The sequence below is a fragment of the Rattus rattus genome, chromosome 6 (genome assembly GCF_011064425.1).
Source record: "Rattus rattus isolate New Zealand chromosome 6, Rrattus_CSIRO_v1, whole genome shotgun sequence".
Taxonomy (NCBI): Eukaryota; Metazoa; Chordata; class Mammalia; order Rodentia; family Muridae; genus Rattus; species Rattus rattus.
In genome coordinates this window covers 125,515,261-125,534,564 of record NC_046159.1, presented here as the reverse complement: position 1 = coordinate 125,534,564, position 19,304 = coordinate 125,515,261, and the positions used below count along the sequence as shown (strand labels likewise).

Here is a 19,304-nt window from a genome sequence, read left to right as displayed (position 1 = left end):
ATGGAAATCTCTTCTAAGGTAATTTTACAAATATATATATATATATATACATATATATATCTGTGCATAATCATCTATAAAATGCTTTAATAAAACCATTACTTGTAAATATGTAAGGGGCTGCTGTATGTGGTTGGGAAGGACTGTAACACTCAAGGGTTCCACACTAAAGAAGTTCCAACCTTTAGATCTACTTTTGAATGGGCATTACCACTGTTTCCCAGAAGATGGCAGTAACATCTATGTTCAGTTAGCATTGCCAATACATTAGTTTCTGGAAAATTGGACAGAAAACATTTTGAGGAAAATGGTTTGTTTTTTGATTCACACAAAGGTCCTTCAGTGTGGAGAATCTACAGTCCCAGCTTCAGGCTGTGCTTAAAGGATATCAGTCTACACGTATAACAAAAGCTTCCACATTCATGGAGAATCATGAGGAGCAGAGAAGGGACAAGAGAGGGTACTGGATCAACAAACATTATAGCCATTTATCAAAATGTCACGGTGAAACCCATTAATCATATGATTAATATGCTGTTTTAAAACTTTAAAAGGAAATAAGAGAAATGGGAAATAAACTATCAAATAATCTCTTCTTTCAAATGGATATAAAATTGGTCAACATTTATTTTCTAAATTTTTATTTTCATTGTGAATATATGACAGTTAGCTTTAAATGTCAATTTGACACAGCCTAGGATCATCTAAGAAGAAAGTAGAAATGGTTTCTTAGATCAGGTTGGCCTATGGATATTTCTATAGGGGGTTATCTTGATTAGGTCTTAAATGATGTAGCTTGAAAATGGATGGCACCATTCCCAAGTTTAGGGCCCCAGAGTGGATAAGAGTAAAAAGAAAGCTCTCCAAGAACTGGAGCATTGACTTCTCTCTCTTTTCTCTTCTCTTCACTGTCGATATGATGTGACTAGTTCCTTTAAGTTCCTGCCACGGTTACCTCCCTGCAGCGATAACATGTAACTTGTAATTGTAAGCTAAAATAAATGATTTCTGTCTTAAGTTGTTCTTTGTCAGGATACTTTATCAGAGTGATACAATAAAATTAGGATAGCATGGGAGGGGGTACACTCCTGCCATGACACATAGGGATGGGGCACACTCATGCTGTGTCTCATATTTGGAAATCAGAAAATGGCAAGTGGGGTCTGTTCTCACCAGACTTGGTGAGAAACACCATCTTGTAGATATATCTTTTTATTCACAAAGAAATCAGTCTCTATTGTGTCTCCATAAGCTACAGATTAATTATTCCAATGGGTTTATACACAGAACGTGAAGTAGAGAATGCTGCTTACGTTTCTCACACTGTACCCCTTCCCATGTGGAGGGGCAATGGCACATGCTGGGAGCTACACATTCACCACCATTTTTACATTTCTGAAGGCAGATGGCTGCAAATACAAAGGTAAAGAAATTATAAATTTAAACTACTAGTCAAATTATAACAAACTACCAAAAACAACTCTCATTTATTAAAAAAGAAAAATGTACAAGTCAAGAACTAAAAGATCTTTCCTCAGCCTGGAGTGATGGAACATGCCCATTATCCGACCACTTTGGAGTTTAAGGCAGTAATATCTGGAGGTCAAGTTCAGCCTCAGCTACATAGCAAGCTCAAGGTCAGCCGAAATGATATGTGTTGGGGGAGAAATCTCAACTTGTGTGTGGACAAACCACACCAGGCCAACACGGTTCCATGTGGAGAGGTGTAATGAAAGGACAAGACAAGGGAGAGGGATGAGAGAGAGAAGAAAAAGAGGAGGGAGGCAAAAAAGTTCTGCCTTTTATTTGAAATATGATGTAACTGCTCCCAGATGAAGGTGGGAATTAAGTCAAAGGTATGCTGGGAATGTATGTCTGTTGCCATGGAAACACTAACCAGGTGATGTCATTGCTGGAGGCGAAAGCAGTTCCTGATACCAACAATATGAGAACCTGTCTCCAAAGTAAAATAAAATAAAATGGAAAAGAAAAAACCTCAAAGGAAAACATTTTATCAATATCATTTCCCAATTTCAGGCATAGTCTTCAAAAAAGTCTTAACATGTCAGCCTATACAAGAGCTGAAGGAGGACAAGAATAGCCATGCCCAAGTAGATTCAGGAAAGACCAGAGGTGTTAATTCTACATAACGAACCACAGGCAACTAAGGAATACCGACATCGATATTGATATGGACATCGGGAGAATGTTTCCCCAGAGAGGAGCACATCAAGTCATTTCCAATAACAAATGTCATCCCTGAGAACACACATAAGACGAACATGATACAGACTGAGTAGGATCTTCCTTCCTTCTTTCTTTCCTTCCTTCCCTCTTTCTTTCTTCCTTTCTTTCTTTCTTTCTCTCTCTCTCTCTCTCTTTCTTTCTTTCTTTCTTTCTTTCTCTTTCTATTATCTTTTTTTTCCACACACATATAGTAAGATATGCACAAAGGGATTATCAATGAAAAAGGAGGCCATGGAAAGGAGTTTGGAAGAGAGCAAGGAGAAGCATATGACAGGGTTTGGAGGGAGGAATGGGAAAGGAGGAATGATGTAATTATACTACGGTATCAAAAGCAGGGGAGAAGAAGGAGAGAAAATGTGATTTTAATGCTCTTTGGAGTACCATGGTGCATCCTACTTCTTCCCTAGCTGTTGGAGTTTTACAGCGGTTTTCATTTTTAAGCAACACACCACATAGTACTCTAAAGTAATCATCTTGGTTTATTTGGAGACAGCCTCTTGTTGTGTAGCCAGCCCTAGCCTGGATATCACTTTGTAGACCAAGTGGACCTTGAATTCACAGAGGTCCAACTGCCTTGGTGTCCAAATGCTGGGATTAAAGGCATGGAGCGTCACCCTCAGATTAAATAACAATTTTACACAAAGAATAAAGGAGACATCTGAGGGAAGGGAGTCATCACTAGCTCTGCGGCTAATGATGGAATGGCTAGAAACTCATCCTGCACTGACCTGAACTGCTGAGCTCAGGTGAGTTCAGTTCAACTTCCAACTTCAGATTAGTCCAGACCCATGGCTTATGCTGGCATATGTGACTGAAAAACTGGAAAATACTGGACACTGTCTTCAGATGACTCTGTCTTTCATTATTTTAAAGTGATATCTCCCAGAGCAAGAATAAAAGATCAAAATAAAAACAAACAGATAAAAACAGACTTTGTCTTAAATCCTCCTTCATGCTGCCCTCCTGCAGTCTCACTGAGGACAGAAGGCTGACACATTGAGAGCCTTCTTTGTTTTACTTACGTGTGTTACACCGTTTTCCACTCCAACCAGAAGCACAGGAACAAATATTCGGTCCCACACATTTTCCACCATTCATGCACATAGGCTCACAGATGCCTTAGGTCAAAAGAACAAAAGCAACAAACACATGAGTCACACAACAAAGGTTCATTTTTACCTGGGGCATGCAAATATTTTAGTGGCGTCTTACTTGTCTGGCATCTTTTTCCGGTGTACCCACCACGACAGGTGCACACGTTATTCCTCATGCATAGGCCGCCATTTTTACAGGGAGGGTGACAGACAGCTAAAAGAACACATGGCAGCAGTGTGTGAACTGTACGTACTGAATTATTATATATTGCACATGGCCTTATAGGCCTGTTATCTATGGAGCCATAAGATAGAGAACTGCACTATAAAAACAAAAGACCACAACTGCAAGCCATTACAACTGTCCTTCCTAAACAATGAAATGCAGAAATCAGAGCCATCGGCCACTAGGAGGTTAACATCATTAAAACACCCTAGTGCTGGAATCTTCAACTGAGTGCCTTGTGAAATGTAACTTATACTTCATGTGCATGGAAAGCCAACTGTGAAATGATGTGAAGAGAATTAAGAAAGTGAACCAATGATGCTTAGCTCAAAGTTAGGTTATATTTACTCTTGTATAAGACTAGAAAGACCCTTAACGATTTGTTATACTACTTTATAAAATTAGCAGTAAACACTTTAAAAGAACATTTATCTAGTCACATCCTAGTGAAACTTTATATGACTGGTTCCTGAGAATGCTGGGTAAAAATCTTTTAAACAATAAGTAAAATAAAATTCCTTTGTTGGAAATATTTGTTGGTTGTTTAATGTAACTTCCCTCGTATTGACCATATATTGACCATAGAGGGGAAGCCAGATTAGGAAACAAACCTGAATGTTTGTCATTTCTATGAGATGCGTTATTACTGCTTTGTGTTTCTCTCAAACGGTAAAATTTAATGTTATTTTATTTGTATGCAGTGTTGAGAATCGAGCCAGAGCTCTGTATATGCTAAGCAGTGTTCTGACACCCAGCTATACTATAGACTGTAAACATTGGATTTTCTTGTATTGTTTATCTGCTTTGCCTAAATTAAATTTATTTCTCCTTGATTGATAGATTGTTACGTGGATTTTAATTTGTTTTAAAAATTAATGTGTTTTAGTAAAAGAGCTGTTTAGACTGCCAATTTGGATCAGTTCCCCTTAATAACTGCTTTCTTAATTTCCACTCCCCCTAAAAACATCATTGATTTTAAGAAGCTTTATAAATGAAATAGCACTTTCAATACAAAATATGCAGTTGGATATTTTAATGAATATTGTATAACAAATGCTAATTATGTTCCCCCAAAAACTGTTTGCACAAGAGAGTTTCCGCATAGCTTCCGGGAACCTGCCCCAGTTGGTTCTGATTGGTAAATAAAGATGCCAGCAGCCAATAGTGGGGAGGACAGACAGAGGTGGGATTTTAGGATTTCCCAGGCCTCAAACTGACAGGAAGAGGAGGAGCTCCTCCATGCTTTAGGAGAGAGGGGAGAGAGGAAGACAGAGAAGTGACCATGGGGTAGAGAAGCAAGGAGAGCACCCCAGGCTCTGGGCCAAGAAAACGTGGTCGAGACCGTTGACCAAGAGAAGCCAAGATGGAACTCAGAAGTTAGTAAATAGTAACTCAGAATTATTCTAGCATTCCAGAGGCTAGGCAGTCTCCCAGCAATTGTGCTGCTTAAGGCATATTAATATATAAAGACCGTGTGACTATGTGCGTGTCTTTCATTCAGGAACATCAACCATTGAGGCAGGTAGTGACCCCACCACTGGGATTTATTAATTAATAGTTAATTCAACAAATAGATAGTTTGCACTGCTTTAGGTTGAACCTCTGCAGGTACATACTGAGTGTGTGTGTGTGTGTGTGTGTGTGTGTGTGTGTGTGTGTGTGTGTGTGTGCGTGCGTGCGCGCGCACGAGCATGCGCACATGTACTCATGCATGTGATACAGATCAGAGAAGATAATTTTCAGGAGACAGCTCTCTCCTGCCCCTGTGTGGATTCTGCAGACTGAACTCTGCTTTGAGGCTTGTTAGCAAGCATCTGTACCTAGTGAACTATCTCATCAGCCCTACAGATACATTTTTTCTAAATGTGCATCCCATATAATTTGTTAATCATGGAAAGAAAATTACAAGCTGTGAAATACATCTGTGGTGGTTTGAGTAAGAATGGCTTCTATAGGTCCTATATTTGAATGCTTACTCAACAGTGAATGGGATTCTAATGGGTTAGAACTAGAAGGGGTAGCCTTGCTGGAGGAAGTGTGTCACTGGGGGGGAGGGGGAGGTGAGCTTTAAGCTTCTAAAGTTCATGCCAGGCACAGTCTGTCTCTGTCTCTCTCTCACTCGTTTATTTGTTTCTTTCTTTGTTTGTTTTGTTTTGTTTTTTGAGACAAGGTTTCTCTTCATAGCCTAGGCTGTCCTAGAACTCATTTTGTAGACCAGGATGGCCCTGAACTCACAGATCTGCCTGTCTTTGCTTCCTGAGTGCTGGGAGTAAAGGCAAAAACCACCACCTCTCTCTCTCTCTCTCTCTCTCTCTCTCTCTCTCAACTTTACAGATCTTTGGCATATATGTTACAGTTTTCATTTTATTTCTGTTTTATTGTGTGCAAACATTTGTTTGTTTTTTGTTGTTTTTAATGTGATTTCTCTGTGTAAATGAATGTTTCTGTGCATTTCTATGTTTCTTGTGCTTTTTCTTTAGCTCCTTTCATTCTGTATCCTTGCCTTGTTTTGTCCTATTCAGATTTGTCTTTATTTTATTATAATTTTTAGATGCCTATTCTTTTCTAATGAGAAAAAAAAAGGGTGTCAATTTAGATGGGAGGGGAAATGATGGGGAGAATCATGAAAAAGTTAGGGGAGAGCAAACTGTAACCAGAATGTATTGCATGAAAACATATTTCCAATAAAATAAATCAAATCGTATCACATAACTGTTAATTTTAGAAATTTAATGATGAAGATGTTCAAATGTGTTCTAAAACTATGTTTGCCATAATTCTAAAATTAAAGATTCAGGAAGTATTTCATGCATTTAATTTACTAAGAATAGTTCCTATTTCCTACCAATATGCTCAAGCCTGAGATATTACCATTAATTTGAAAAGAAAAAAATTAAAAAAAGAAGAAACTTCTATAATTTTAACTGCATGGGGAAAAGTATTAAAACATGGTGCAGAAAAGAAAATGATCCTGGGCTGGAGAGATGGCTCAGTGGTTAAGAGCTGAGCTGCATGTGTACCTCAACTAATGACCCACTCAGACCCACCTTGGAACTCCAAATTAAACAAGGACCTGAGTAACACCTGACACTAGTCCTCTCCCTCTCCTCTCCCTCTCCCTCTCCTCTCCTTCTCCCTCTCCTCTCCCTCTCCTTCTCCCTCCCTCTCCCTCTCCCTCAGCATCAGCGTACTCATATACATAAAATAAATAAATAAATCTTAAGTAAACAATAAAATAAATAAAACAAAGAAAAGAAAAAGAAAAATTTTGCCATTTTACATAGACTTGTACATAGATGCATTTCCCAAATGTTTTATGAGTCTAAAATCAAGAGCGGTTACAAGAAAATGTCAGACATTAGATAAGATACGTGTCAAAAACTACTGGATTGAAAGCAATGGAAACATTCATTACGAACTGTACTAGAAGGATGTACATTTGTTTCACATCTGAGCTTGACAAAACTTCACAGACCATGCCCCGGTTGTTAATCTAACATGTGTTGAACAATCGACAATTCTGATACATGAGCTGGTCCACATGGCCATACCTAGACAACAGTAGGAAACAGAGGAAACAGTCTTTTTCCGTCTGAAACTTGTGTTTCCTTCCCATTTTGTGTTCCTAGTTTTGCACTTGCCTTCTGTACTATGTCCAAGGAATGCTTACCATTCTGGCACTGCGTTCCAAAGAATCCACCAGGGCAAAGGCACGTGTTTGGCTTATAACAGGAACCACCATTGAGGCAAATGGGATCGCATAAAGCTAATGAACAGCAGGAGAGGAAGAGATCACAAAGGATGTTATTTGAAGACTGAATGCGGCACAGATGGATGGAAGGAAGCATGATGGTATACTTAACTGCAAGAGAGCCAATAATGTTCTAGACTTTACCAAATGGGAGGTAGCAAAGGAACTTTGCAATTGCTTGTAAGTGTGGTTATTTGGTGTGCTAACGATGATCACAATAAAACTAAGAATGTAGAGTGAGCATGATTAAAATGCAGAATACTTTTTGTCATGATTGTAGGCTAAGAAAAGCCAATTTAACTCAACAGCACCCATAAAAGGACGTGGCTTATGTGTGCATCTTTACCCCCTTGCAAACAATACAGGGGTGCTTCACTCAAGTCCTTCCATGCTCAGACGGTTGATGCCTGATCACCTATGTTTTGTTCTGAAAGCGCTTTTAATTCAATTTTCAGCTTAGATTTTTTATCCAGCCTCCAAGGGGAGTACACAGTTTTCTTCCAAACTCCACTTGCTGGAATTAATGCTTTCACTTGTGATATGTAGTTTACTTATATTTCTTATAAACCAACTTGTTTCATAGTCATATTTAGAAAAAATATAATTCCATCTCTTGTCTCAAAATTGGTGTGAGACTTGAAATAAGGGCATGATCTTTGTTTTCTTCTGACATGGGCTTCCCGTATGGCCAGCACATTACAAATGGTGGGTTATATTTTTGTTGAGAAAAGTCATTAGATAGGCATTACAGGTGAAATTATTGAGTTAGAGTTTAAAGCAGACATTGACGTTGTAATAAATAGGGAAAGGATTTTGTCTTCTAAGCATAGGAGGGTAGATATTACATGGGGTAGATAGTATTAGATTAGACCGCAAACCTTCTGCTACTGCTATTGCTACATCTGATACTGATTTCAAAAAGGATTTCTGTGATGGCTGCCTTGACATCCAAAATTGAACGGATGTTAAGTAAAGCAGGATGTCTATGTCCTGGTTAGAAAAGAAGACAGGAACTTAAATGGAGAAATCACAACAAACACAGGTTTCTGTGTCCATACCATGTAACACATACCATAGAAACACAACAGCAAGAATGTACTTATTAGGTAACGCAGCATGTAAGACAGGCATAAGGTTTAAGATAACAGAAAAATGTGAAGATGAAATGTATGAGTTTTAAAAATGTGTTATACATATCTTCTTCACGTCATTCCTATCAGCTCAGTTTTGTAACTTAGATGTTAATGTTTGGGACATTTGAAGTTTCTTTTTGTTGATAATTTTATTGCACATAATTCTGATTTTACCTGTACTACACGTGGGTCCATACCAGCCAGGCTTGCACTGACAAATGTCTGGTCCAACACATTTGCCTCCATTTTCACAATGCCTGTTACAGACCACTAAGATCACAGAACAAGGACAAAAGAAAGACAAATTTAGCTTGTGACCGTCAAATACTTCTAGTAATTGAATTTGGCCAGAGAGAAAGACCAGGATATTTCATGGTCATAATAGATGTACTCAGGTTCTTATGTTCAGCTATTTTCTTGCAAACAGAGATGGAGAAATTAGACAATTATTAGCACCAAACAAGAATGAGTTATTTAAGAAAATCATTAGTATCTGGTGAACATAGAGATAAATGAAATAAAATAAACTTATAAGCAAATTAATAAGTCTGATTTCCACTTATTTCAAAGCTGCTACTACTCATAGCAAACCTCTTTATTTTTTTCTTAAGACAATGGTTTTACTATGTATAACTCACACTACTCTTCAACTCATGACTGTCTCCTCTCAACCTCAGGATTAGAATACCAGGATTAGAGCCACACCCATCTAAGCATCTTTACCTCTATTCAGGGAGCACCTGCTTCCTTTAGCATGTCAAAGTTACTTAGGGATGGGTTTGTTTTATTTAGCACGAAAGCCATCAACTCACCAAGGAAGGTGTTTGTTATAGCAGATTGTAAGAGAGCTTTACTTACATGTTTCACACCTTGGTCCTACAAAGCCATAAGCACAAGTGCAGAGATTCCCAGACAAGCACGTGCCACCATGTTGGCAAGGAGGGCTACAATGTTCTGCAGACACAGATAGCATTAAGTCAGGTTTCAGTAATCAGTATAGATGGATTTATAAAGTATGGTTGCAATAAAGTCTCATTAAAAGAACAATTTAGGGTAAGCCCAGCTCCTTTTACTGTGTAGTTACTCTTCTGTGAATCCACGATGTGAATTCACAATTCTAAAGCTTAAAAATCAGCCACCATGGTTTATACATGAAAACTACAAAACGTAATGCAGGCGTGTGAACGGTTTATAAAACCTTTGGTTAATTGGATGAAAATACCTGTCATGAATTCCTGTCCTAAACATAGACTTTTATCTTTCCATAGTTCTTCTCATTTGCTATTAGCTTTGAAGACTTCTGTTCCTTCCAAATTTATTTTGTGACTTTCTGCTTTCTTTGCCACCATCAAAGCATTTAACAGGGTTCTAACATCATTCACAATTATATGTATTACCTACTAAAATTCAGTTTCAAAAACTGTTTTAAAAATAGCAAATTAAATTTTAATGAGCACCTACTTCTATCAGCTCTATCCTGTAGACTCCTTACTTAATAACTCATCCTAAACCAGGCACTATGGATATAGGTGTACTTTTAGGGTCACCTTTTAGGTTTCTTCTTACCATCTAATAGCCATGAGTTTTGCATTTAATCCATAAATCAATTAAAGAATTAGTTTCCCCCAAACACCTAATTCTCAAAAAGCAAATATTTTGGAAGAAAAACAATTACTCTTTCCATCTATGACTTCTGAAGTTTGAGTGTTTAAAAGTCTAAAGCTAGGGGCTAGAGAGATGGCTCAATGGTTAAGAACCACTGGCTGCTTCCCAGATAAACTACTGTACCTATTAGCAGCTCACAACCGTCTGTAAATCTAGTCCCAAGAAATATGGCACTCTGTTCTGGAGGCATTGTATACACATGGTGTCCAGACAGACATCCAGACAAAACACCTGTACAGTTAACATTTTTTAAATTAAAAGCAAAAATCTCCCTAAAAAAGAATTAGTATGAATATTTTTTAAACTGTGAGCTTTTTATCCCAGTACCAATAAGTACTCATTAACACAAACACAAAATTTTTAAAAGACAATTATCTTTTAAAAATATTTTCGAGGAAATAACACTGTACTTAATTCCATATTTGAGACTGTCATCGGACTTCTCACCTTCATCGCAGGTAGCTCCACCGTGCCCTGGAGGACATTCACAGATGTTAGGCTTAATGCATTTTCCATGCTTTTTGCAAGCAGGGTGACAGATGGCTACACAAAAATAAAGCCCTTGGCTTAGAAATATTGATTATCAAATAAAATTTATTATACAAACTAATGAATCATGTACCCACCAGTTTGGCAGTTGGAACCAGTGTAACCTGGTTTACATTTGCATATGTTTGGGGCAACACATTCCCTGTTTCTTCCACAAGAGTGTCTACAAAATGCTGCAAAAAAACAAGGAAGAAAGTCTGAATGGTGGCATGAGTGTGTGTGTGTGTGTGTGTGTGTGTGTGTGTGTTACCTGTAGAATTAAATGTTCTCTTTGTCTCTCTGTCTCTCTGTCTCTGCCTCTCTCTCTGTCTTTGTCTCTCTCTCTGTCTCTCTGTCTTTGTCTCTGTCTCTGTGTCTCTGCCTCTCTCTCTGTCTTTGTCTCTCTCTCTCTGTCTCTCTGTCTCTGTCTCTCTGTCTCTCTGTCTGTCTCTCTCTCTCTTTCTGTCTCTATATCTGTCTCTCTTTCTTTGAGACAAGGTTTCTTTATGTAGCCCTGGCTGTCCTGGAACTTGCTCTATTGATCAGGCTGGCCTCAAACTTAAAATCCACCTCCCTCCCAAATTCTGGCATTAAAGGTATGCACCACCACAGCCCAGCCAAATCTTTTTTGGTTTTACAAATTTTTATTTTGTGGGTGTTTGGCAACATGCAGTGTCCATGGACCCCAGCAGAGGGCATAGAATCTCCTGAAAATGGAGTTCTAATGGTTGTGAGTCACCATGCTGAGTACTGAACTCCAACCCTGAAGTTTTCTGATGTGAACATTTTAATGAAGTATTAAAGCACAGTTACTACGTTTACCCATAAGTCTTTTCTTTATACGGACTTCATGATTAGAATGGTTGAAAAAATAATTACCAGACTAAGAAAGAAGCACCCTATGTGGCAATTATTCCAATAACCCCAGCTTGCAGAAGAGGAAGCAGCCAGCCATACACTTGTATTGCAGAGTGCAATGGAGTTTCAGACTGAATACAGCTAAATGTTGATGAACAGACAGTGATGCTCAAGGGAGAAGCAAGGTTCCAGGGAGTCGAAAGCTAATGGGATTAGATTCCCTTGAGCATCTTGAGTCCCTTGACATATTCCACTGGGTCTTTGACATTTCTCATGTAACCATAATGTATGCGATGATGTCTCTACTCTATTTATTAAGCCATAAAAGATGGAGTTACTCTTAACAAAGCAATCATAGAAGCAATGGCAACACACCTAGGAAACAGTTTCTCCACTGCCCAAGCCAAAACCATGACTAAGCACATCCAACATATAAACATATAAACAATGCTTGTAGAATTGAAACGTCAGAAAATTGTGTGAATGTCAAAAGTGTTGGTGGAAATACAGAAAGTTTTAGTTTGTAAAAATAAGCAAGTACGTCAGAATTAGTAATTTGAAGTGTTACACGTCAACTGTGGACTGACAAGAACTTGAGACACAATACTGATCAGTTTGTATGCACAACTGTGTCTCATCTCGGTAGCTGCTTGATACTAGATAACTAAGCTCACAAAGATTTGCTCTGTCATTTGTACAAATGGAAAACAGCACTCAAAATGGGAGGTTGTTATAGCTTATATGATGGTTAAAACAGAGTTACTATAAAACTTAGAACAGAACAAGTATAACTGTATTATTAATACTTACAGAGTAATCATTTTTTAACAAAAACAGCAATTTTAAAAAGTAATTTGGAAAACCCACTCTTCCCAAAACGTTTTAAACTAAGCAGAGTGAGTAGAAATCAGCAAACAGAGAAGTACGACTTCTTAGTTACTTGAAATTAAGTGAGTTAGTTTTCATTATGTAGAGTGAAAAGTTCTCACAGTACCTCTGCAAATGACACCATCTCCGTAATACCCAGAGGGGCAGCGACCACACCTGAAGTGACCATCTGAGGTTGGCATACAGGAAACACCCAGGAAACAAGATGATTCTGTGCAATTTGACATTCTGGTTGATGTAGACTTTCCTGGCAAAACAGCAATTGCTGCTTTAGTTGTCAATGATGTAAACTCTCGCCCAGAGAAATTTTGGAAAGGTTTGCTAATTTGAGCATTATGCCCTCCGGTCTCTGTTGGAGTAGTGCTCTGGACAGGATCTACCTGGCCAAAAGAACTGTTAGGACTGGTGCTTAGAACATGACCACTGGATGCCGGAACTTCAAGCACGTCAACAGTTAGATCTGTACTGAGAACGTGATCCACATACTCATGAGCTGGTGTCTGATGAGAAACACCACCCTTCCTTGTATTATCCATTTGAGTTGTGACTGATTTTATTGACAAGCGGGATGTGCCTACTGAGTTTAAGAACTTGTTGAAAGTTGTTGCAGGACGCCAAGTAAAGCTTGGTTCTGTCAGTAAAGGTTCCTTTGACGGTGGTTGAAAACTCAAGTCTAAAGAACAAAGAAATAAATAAAATGTCTATCAGAATGTTTATTAATGTTTTACCCTATACACATTTTGATGCCAAGTTATTCATTCGTTTATGTATGGTTTATAACACTTATGACTAAAAATCATACAGTAATAAAAGTCGTCATAGTGTTCCAGCCTTCAAGGACTGTGCAACGCACTTGGATACACGAGGTAACACAGAAAGTTAACAGGTTTGAAAGCTATGGAATATCCCCTAATAAGCTTCCATGAAATCCACTTTACTCATGATTCTGTAATACATACCTGAGCATTCGGGAGATTAGCAAGGGCAAATGTATTTTGAGTTTCCTATATAACCCTCAGGATATCTTTCTAAAAGTAAAAACAACTGAGTTGCAACTTGTTAGTCTTAGGGAAAGCAAAAATGTCTGTGTTACAGTTGATCCAAGATCATGACTTATTGGGGACATTTTTGTCTATTAGCCTAATGTGAATTTTTGCAGTTTTATCATCTTCTTTATCAAAAACTCTTTTATCAGACCTCAGGAGAACCATGGTTTTGTGTTAAAGTCATTTAAAAACTCTTCTTCAACTGCAAATCAATAAATCAAACATATCGGAATTCAACTATTGCAAACAAAATCCGATGAGTCATAATCTGGATTCATGAGGCTCTTGGACTTGACTATTGGAAATTAGGTCAAAGTTAAGTTTATTCCTACAAATTTTCAGATTAAATTGTGGGCCTGAAAATTCATCTGTAAAATGTGTACATGCTAAACATGGGTGTGTTTGGAGGGAGGGCCTTTGTAAAATGAATTCTGGTTGCACAAGGTGAGAAAGTGCATCTCTGCTGTAAGCAGATAACTGTCCTAAGAAAAGGTAGAGATACCAGGAAAACACACACAGAAGAAAGGCCTGAAGACTCTATTATCTGATGGGCAAGAAGACAGTATTCCTGAAGACAAATAAACCACCTTTGCTCTTGAATTTTCATACTCCAGAACTAGGAAAAAATGATTTTTCCAATGTTTTTCTGTAATATAAGATTTGAGATTGCAGAGATTATGAAAGAAAAGAAGGTATTTTGTGGTTAATTATACAATTATTATCTATCTACAAAAAATACTCTAGGGATAATGGAAAACAAGTAGGAGGCTGCACAGGCTTTCTTATTTGTTACCTTGACATATAGACCCACATATCTGTATGGTATATAGATTGGGTGATTTATAAATATATCATGAAAAGGGGATCTTTATTCGCTTAACCATAATCCATGTATAGTTCTTCAATGCTGCTTTCTGGAACTCACTGTTGATGTCCCTCAGCGTCTTATGTCTCCCTTCCTCTGTCTCCTTGGATAATAACCACAAGAGTTCTTCTTTAACTCAGTCCTCTCTCTTGACCTCTTGACTTTCATATGGATAGTCTTCTCTCTCTCTCTCTCTCTCTCTCTCTCTCTCTCTCTCTCTCTCTCTCTCTCTCTCTCTCTCCCCTACTCCCCCTCCCCCTCTCTCCCTCTCCCTTTTTTTCTCCCTCTCCCCTCTCTCCCTCTCCCCTCTCTCCCTCTCCCTCCCCCCTCTTCCTCTCTTTCTCTATCTCTCCTTCTCCACTCAATTCATACCTCTTGTAAGGTCTTCAGTTGTCCTTCCTGGCAGGAGTGATACCTCCTGTGTGTTCCTCATTCAAAACATACAAAACTTCTTTTTTGTACCATTGCTACCAGATGCTAATTAAGTGTGAGGATGTATGAGCTATGCTTTTGATCCTGTGCATCTAGTTCTACATGTAACATGGCACATACATACTGAAGAAAAATGTGAGTGGACGAAAATGCTCTTGAGTGACATGAAGTAGATAAATGCAGCACAAAATACAGCAACAAGCAAGGGCTATTACCATGACATGTGTTTCCATCACCATGAAACCCTTCTGGACATGGACCACAATAATAGGAACCAAAGACATTGATGCACTCCACACCTGGGAAACAAGGCCAGGATTCACATTCATCTACATCTGTCTCACAGTTCTTGCCTATAGGAAACAGACCAATAGTTATAATTATTCAATGTCAACATCTCATTGTTTGGTTACTTATACTTTACTGGTATTGGCTATGTAGTTCAGGTTAAACTAAAAACTGTCATACTGCTGCCTCTCGAGTTTTGGAATTGCAGGCATATACTTGCCTAGCAGATTCTCCTGCTCTTTATTTAGTACTTCCAATCCTCTACAGGGGAAATACATTTACTCTTTATTTAAAAAAACTACTGTACAATCAAATATAAAATCATTGAGACTGCTTTAATAGTAAACTCAACGTCTTCACACACGTAAATTTGTTTTTTTTTCTATAAATAAGGTGAGTAACCTCATCACCAGGGAGGGTGTGATAGGAAGATTTTGAGTTGGTTAGGGTATCATAACAAGATGTGTCTTAAGAAATAGTTGATTAATATTTGAGGTAAGAATTACAGCATATAATATATAATTATATAAAATAATTATAAAATTTATACTTTTCTTTAAAAACCTGAATCTTTTGAATGATTGTTTAGAATCTTGACCACTAATGTTAAGAATGACTTATTCAAAGTACTGGGCTCTGAAATTTTTAGTTTTACATGTTAAAAAAGTCAAAAATTTCTCATTAAGGTACTTTGATATGCTTAGAATCTTATTTGAATGAATAAATTCATATTATGAATAGAGAAGAGACATTGTTATGCACATATTTTTAGGCAATTAGTATTTAAATACTTTCTTTTTTTTTCACTTGTGTTATTTATTTATTTATTTATTTTTTATTTTTTTTATTAACTTGAGTATTTCTTATATACATTTCGAGTGTTATTCCCTTTCCCGGTTTCCGGGCAAACATCCCCCCCCCCCTTCCTTCCTGGGTGTTCCCTCCCCGACCCTCCCCCCATTGCTGCCCCCCCCCAACAGTCTAGTTCACTGGGGGTTCAGTCTTAGGGACCCAGGGCTTCCCCTTCCACTGGTGCTCTTACTAGGATATTCATTGCTACCTATGAGGTCAGAGTCCAGGGTCAGTCCATGTATAGTCTTTAGGTAGTGGCTTAGTCCCTGGAAGCTCTGGTGGCTTGTCATTGTTGTACATATGGGGTCTCTTTTGAGCCCCTTCAAGCTATTCAGTTCTTTCTCTGATTCCTTCAACGGGGTCCCATTCTCAGTTCAGAGGTTTGCTGCTGACATTCGCCTCTGTATTTGCTGTATTCTGGCTGTGTCTCTCAGGAGCTATCTACACTTCTGCACTTCTTTGCTTCATCCATCTTGTCTAATTGGGTGGCTGTATATATATGGGCCACATGTGGGGCAGGCTCTGAATGGATGTTCCTTCAGTCTCTGTTTTAATCTTTGCCTCTCTCTTCCCTGCCAAGGGTATTCTTGTTCCCCTTTTAAAGAAGGAGTGAAGCATTCACATTTTGATCCTCCGTCTTGAGTTTCATTTGTTCTAGACATCTAGGGTAATTCAGGCATTTGGGCTAATAGCCACTTATCAATGAGTGCATACCATGTATGTCTTTCTGTGATTGGGTTAGCTCACTCAGGATGATATTTTCCAGTTCCAACCATTTGCCTACAAATTTCATAAACTCGTTGTTTTTGATAGCTGAGTAATATTCCATTGTGTAGATATACCACATTTTCTGTATCCATTCCTCTGTTGAAGGGCATCTGGGTTCTTTCCAGCTTCTGGCTATTATAAATAAGGCTGCGATGAACATAGTGGAGCACGTGTCTTTTTTATATGTTGGGGCATCTTTTGGGTATATGCCCAAGAGAGGGATAGCTGGATCCTCAGGCAGTTTAATGTCCAATTTTCTGAGGAACCTCCAGACTGATTTCCAGAATGGTTGTACCAGTCTGCAATCCCACCAACAATGGAGGAGTGTTCCTCTTTCTCCACATCCTCGCCAGCATTTGCTGTCACCTGAGTTTTTGATCTTAGCCATTCTCACTGGTGTGAGGTGAAATCTCAGGGTTGTTTTGATTTGCATTTCCCTGATGACTAAAGATGTTGAACATTTCTTTAGGTGTTTCTCAGCCATTCGGCATTCCTCAGCTGTGAATTCTTTGTTTAGCTCTGAACCCCATTTTTTAATAGGGTTATTTGTCTCCCTGCGGTCTAACTTTCTTTGTATATTTTGGATATAAGGCCTCTATCTGTTGTAGGATTGGTAAAGATCTTTTCCCAATCTGTTGGTTGCCGTTTTGTCCTAACCACAGTGTCCTTTGCCTTACAGAAGCTTTGCAGTTTTATGAGATCCCATTTGTCGATTCTTGATCTTAGAGCATAAGCCATTGGTGTTTTGTTCAGGAAATTTTTTCCAGTGCCCATGTGTTCCAGATGCTTCCCTAGTTTTTCTTCTATTAGTTTGAGTGTGTCTGGTTTTGATGTGGAGGTCCTTGATCCACTTGGACTTAAGCTTTGTACAGGGGGTGATAAGCATGGATCGATCTGCATTCTTCTACATGTTGACCTCCAGTTGAACCAGCACCATTTGCTGAAAATGCTATCTTTTTTCCATTGGATGGATTTGGCTCCTTTGTCAAAAATCAAGTGACCATAGGTGTGTGGGTTCATTTCTGGGTCTTCAATTCTGTTCCATTGGTCTATCTGTCTGTCTCTGTACCAATACCATGCAGTTTTATCACTATTGCTCTGTAATACTGCTTGAGTTCAGGGATAGTGATTCCCCTGAAGTCCTTTTATTGTTGAGGATAGTTTTAGCTATCCTGGGTTTTTTGTTATTCCAGATGAATTTGCAAATTGTTCTGTCTAACTCTTTGAAGAATTGGATTGGTATTTTGATGGGGATTGCATTGAATCTGTAGATCGCTTTTTGGTAAAATGGCCATTTTTACTATATTAATCCTGCCAATCCATGAGCATGGGAGATCTTTCCACCTTCTGAGGTCTTCTTCAATTTCTTTCTTCAGTGTCTTGAAGTTCTTATTGTACAGATCTTTTTACTTGCTTGGTTAAAGTCACACCGAGGTATTTTATATTATTTGGGTCTATTATGAAGGGTGTCGTTTCCCTAATTTCTTTCTCGGCTTGTTTCTCTTTTGTGTAGAGGAAGGCTACTGATTTATTTGAGTTAATTTTATACCCAGCCACTTTGCTGAAGTTGTTTATCAGCTTTAGTAGTTCTCTGGTGGAACTTTTGGCATCACTTAAATATACTATCATATCATCTGCAAATAGTGATATTTTGACTTCTTCTTTTCCGATCTGTATCCCCTTGATCTCCTTTTGTTGTCTGATTGCTCTGGCTAGAACTTCAAGAACTATATTGAATAAGTAGGGAGAGAGTGGGCAGCCTTGTCTAGTCCCTGATTTTAGTGGGATTGCTTCAAGTTTCTCTCCATTTAGTTTAATGTTAGCAACTGGTTTGCTGTATATGGCTTTTACTATGTTTAGGTATGGGCCTTGTATTCCTATTCTTTCCAGGACTTTTATCATGAAGGGGTGTTGAATTTTGTCAAATGCTTTCTCAGCATCTAATGAAATGATCATGTGGTTTTGTTCTTTCAGTTTGTTTATATAATGGATCACGTTGATGGTTTTCCGTATATTAAACCATCCCTGCATGCCTGGGATGAAGCCTACTTGATCATGGTGGATGATTGTTTTGATGTGCTCTTGGATTCAGTTTGCCAGAATTTTGTTGAGTATTTTTTTGTCAATGTTCATAAGGGAAATTGGTCTGAAGTTCTCTTTCTTTGTTGGGTCTTTGTGTGGTTTAGGTATAAAAGAGTAATTGTGGCTTCATAGAAGGAATTCGGTAGTGCTCCATCTGTTTCAATTTTGTGGAATAGTTTGGATAATATTGGTATGAGGTCTTCTATGAAGGTCTGATAGAATTCTGCACTAAACCCGTCTGGACCTGGGCTCTTTTTGGTTTGGGAGACCTTTAATGACTGCTTCTATTTCCTTAGGAGTTATGGGGTTGTTTAACTGGTTTATCTGTTCCTGATTTAACTTGGTTTGCCTGGTATCTGTCTAGAAATTGTCCATTTCCTGTAGATTTTCAAGTTTTGTTGAATATAGGCTTTATAGTAAGATCTGATGATTTTTTTGAATTTCCTCTGAATCTGTAGTTATGTCTCCTTTTCATTTCTGATTTTGTTAATTTGGACACACTCTCTGTGTCCTCTCGTTAATCTGGCTAGGGGTTTATCTATCTTGTTGATTTTCTCAAAGAACCAACTTTTGGTTCTGTT

At 38.3% G+C, this 19,304-nt stretch overlaps 1 protein-coding gene across 1 annotated transcript in view; it reads right to left on the bottom strand.

Annotated features, from left to right (window-relative positions):
* The window catches only part of Vwde (von Willebrand factor D and EGF domains), a 91,192-nt gene that overhangs the window by 34,595 nt on the left and 37,293 nt on the right, over window positions 1-19,304 (bottom strand). Inside the window, exons 16-25 of the mRNA XM_032907270.1 lie at window positions 14,949-15,086; window positions 12,497-13,063; window positions 10,743-10,838; window positions 10,564-10,659; window positions 9,310-9,405; window positions 8,626-8,721; window positions 7,238-7,333; window positions 3,460-3,555; window positions 3,270-3,365; window positions 1,314-1,409 (exon numbers count right to left, since the gene is read on the bottom strand). Of these exons, the coding sequence (XP_032763161.1) occupies window positions 1,314-1,409; window positions 3,270-3,365; window positions 3,460-3,555; window positions 7,238-7,333; window positions 8,626-8,721; window positions 9,310-9,405; window positions 10,564-10,659; window positions 10,743-10,838; window positions 12,497-13,063; window positions 14,949-15,086 (1,473 nt within the window). The remainder of the gene's footprint in view (window positions 1-1,313; window positions 1,410-3,269; window positions 3,366-3,459; window positions 3,556-7,237; window positions 7,334-8,625; window positions 8,722-9,309; window positions 9,406-10,563; window positions 10,660-10,742; window positions 10,839-12,496; window positions 13,064-14,948; window positions 15,087-19,304) is intronic.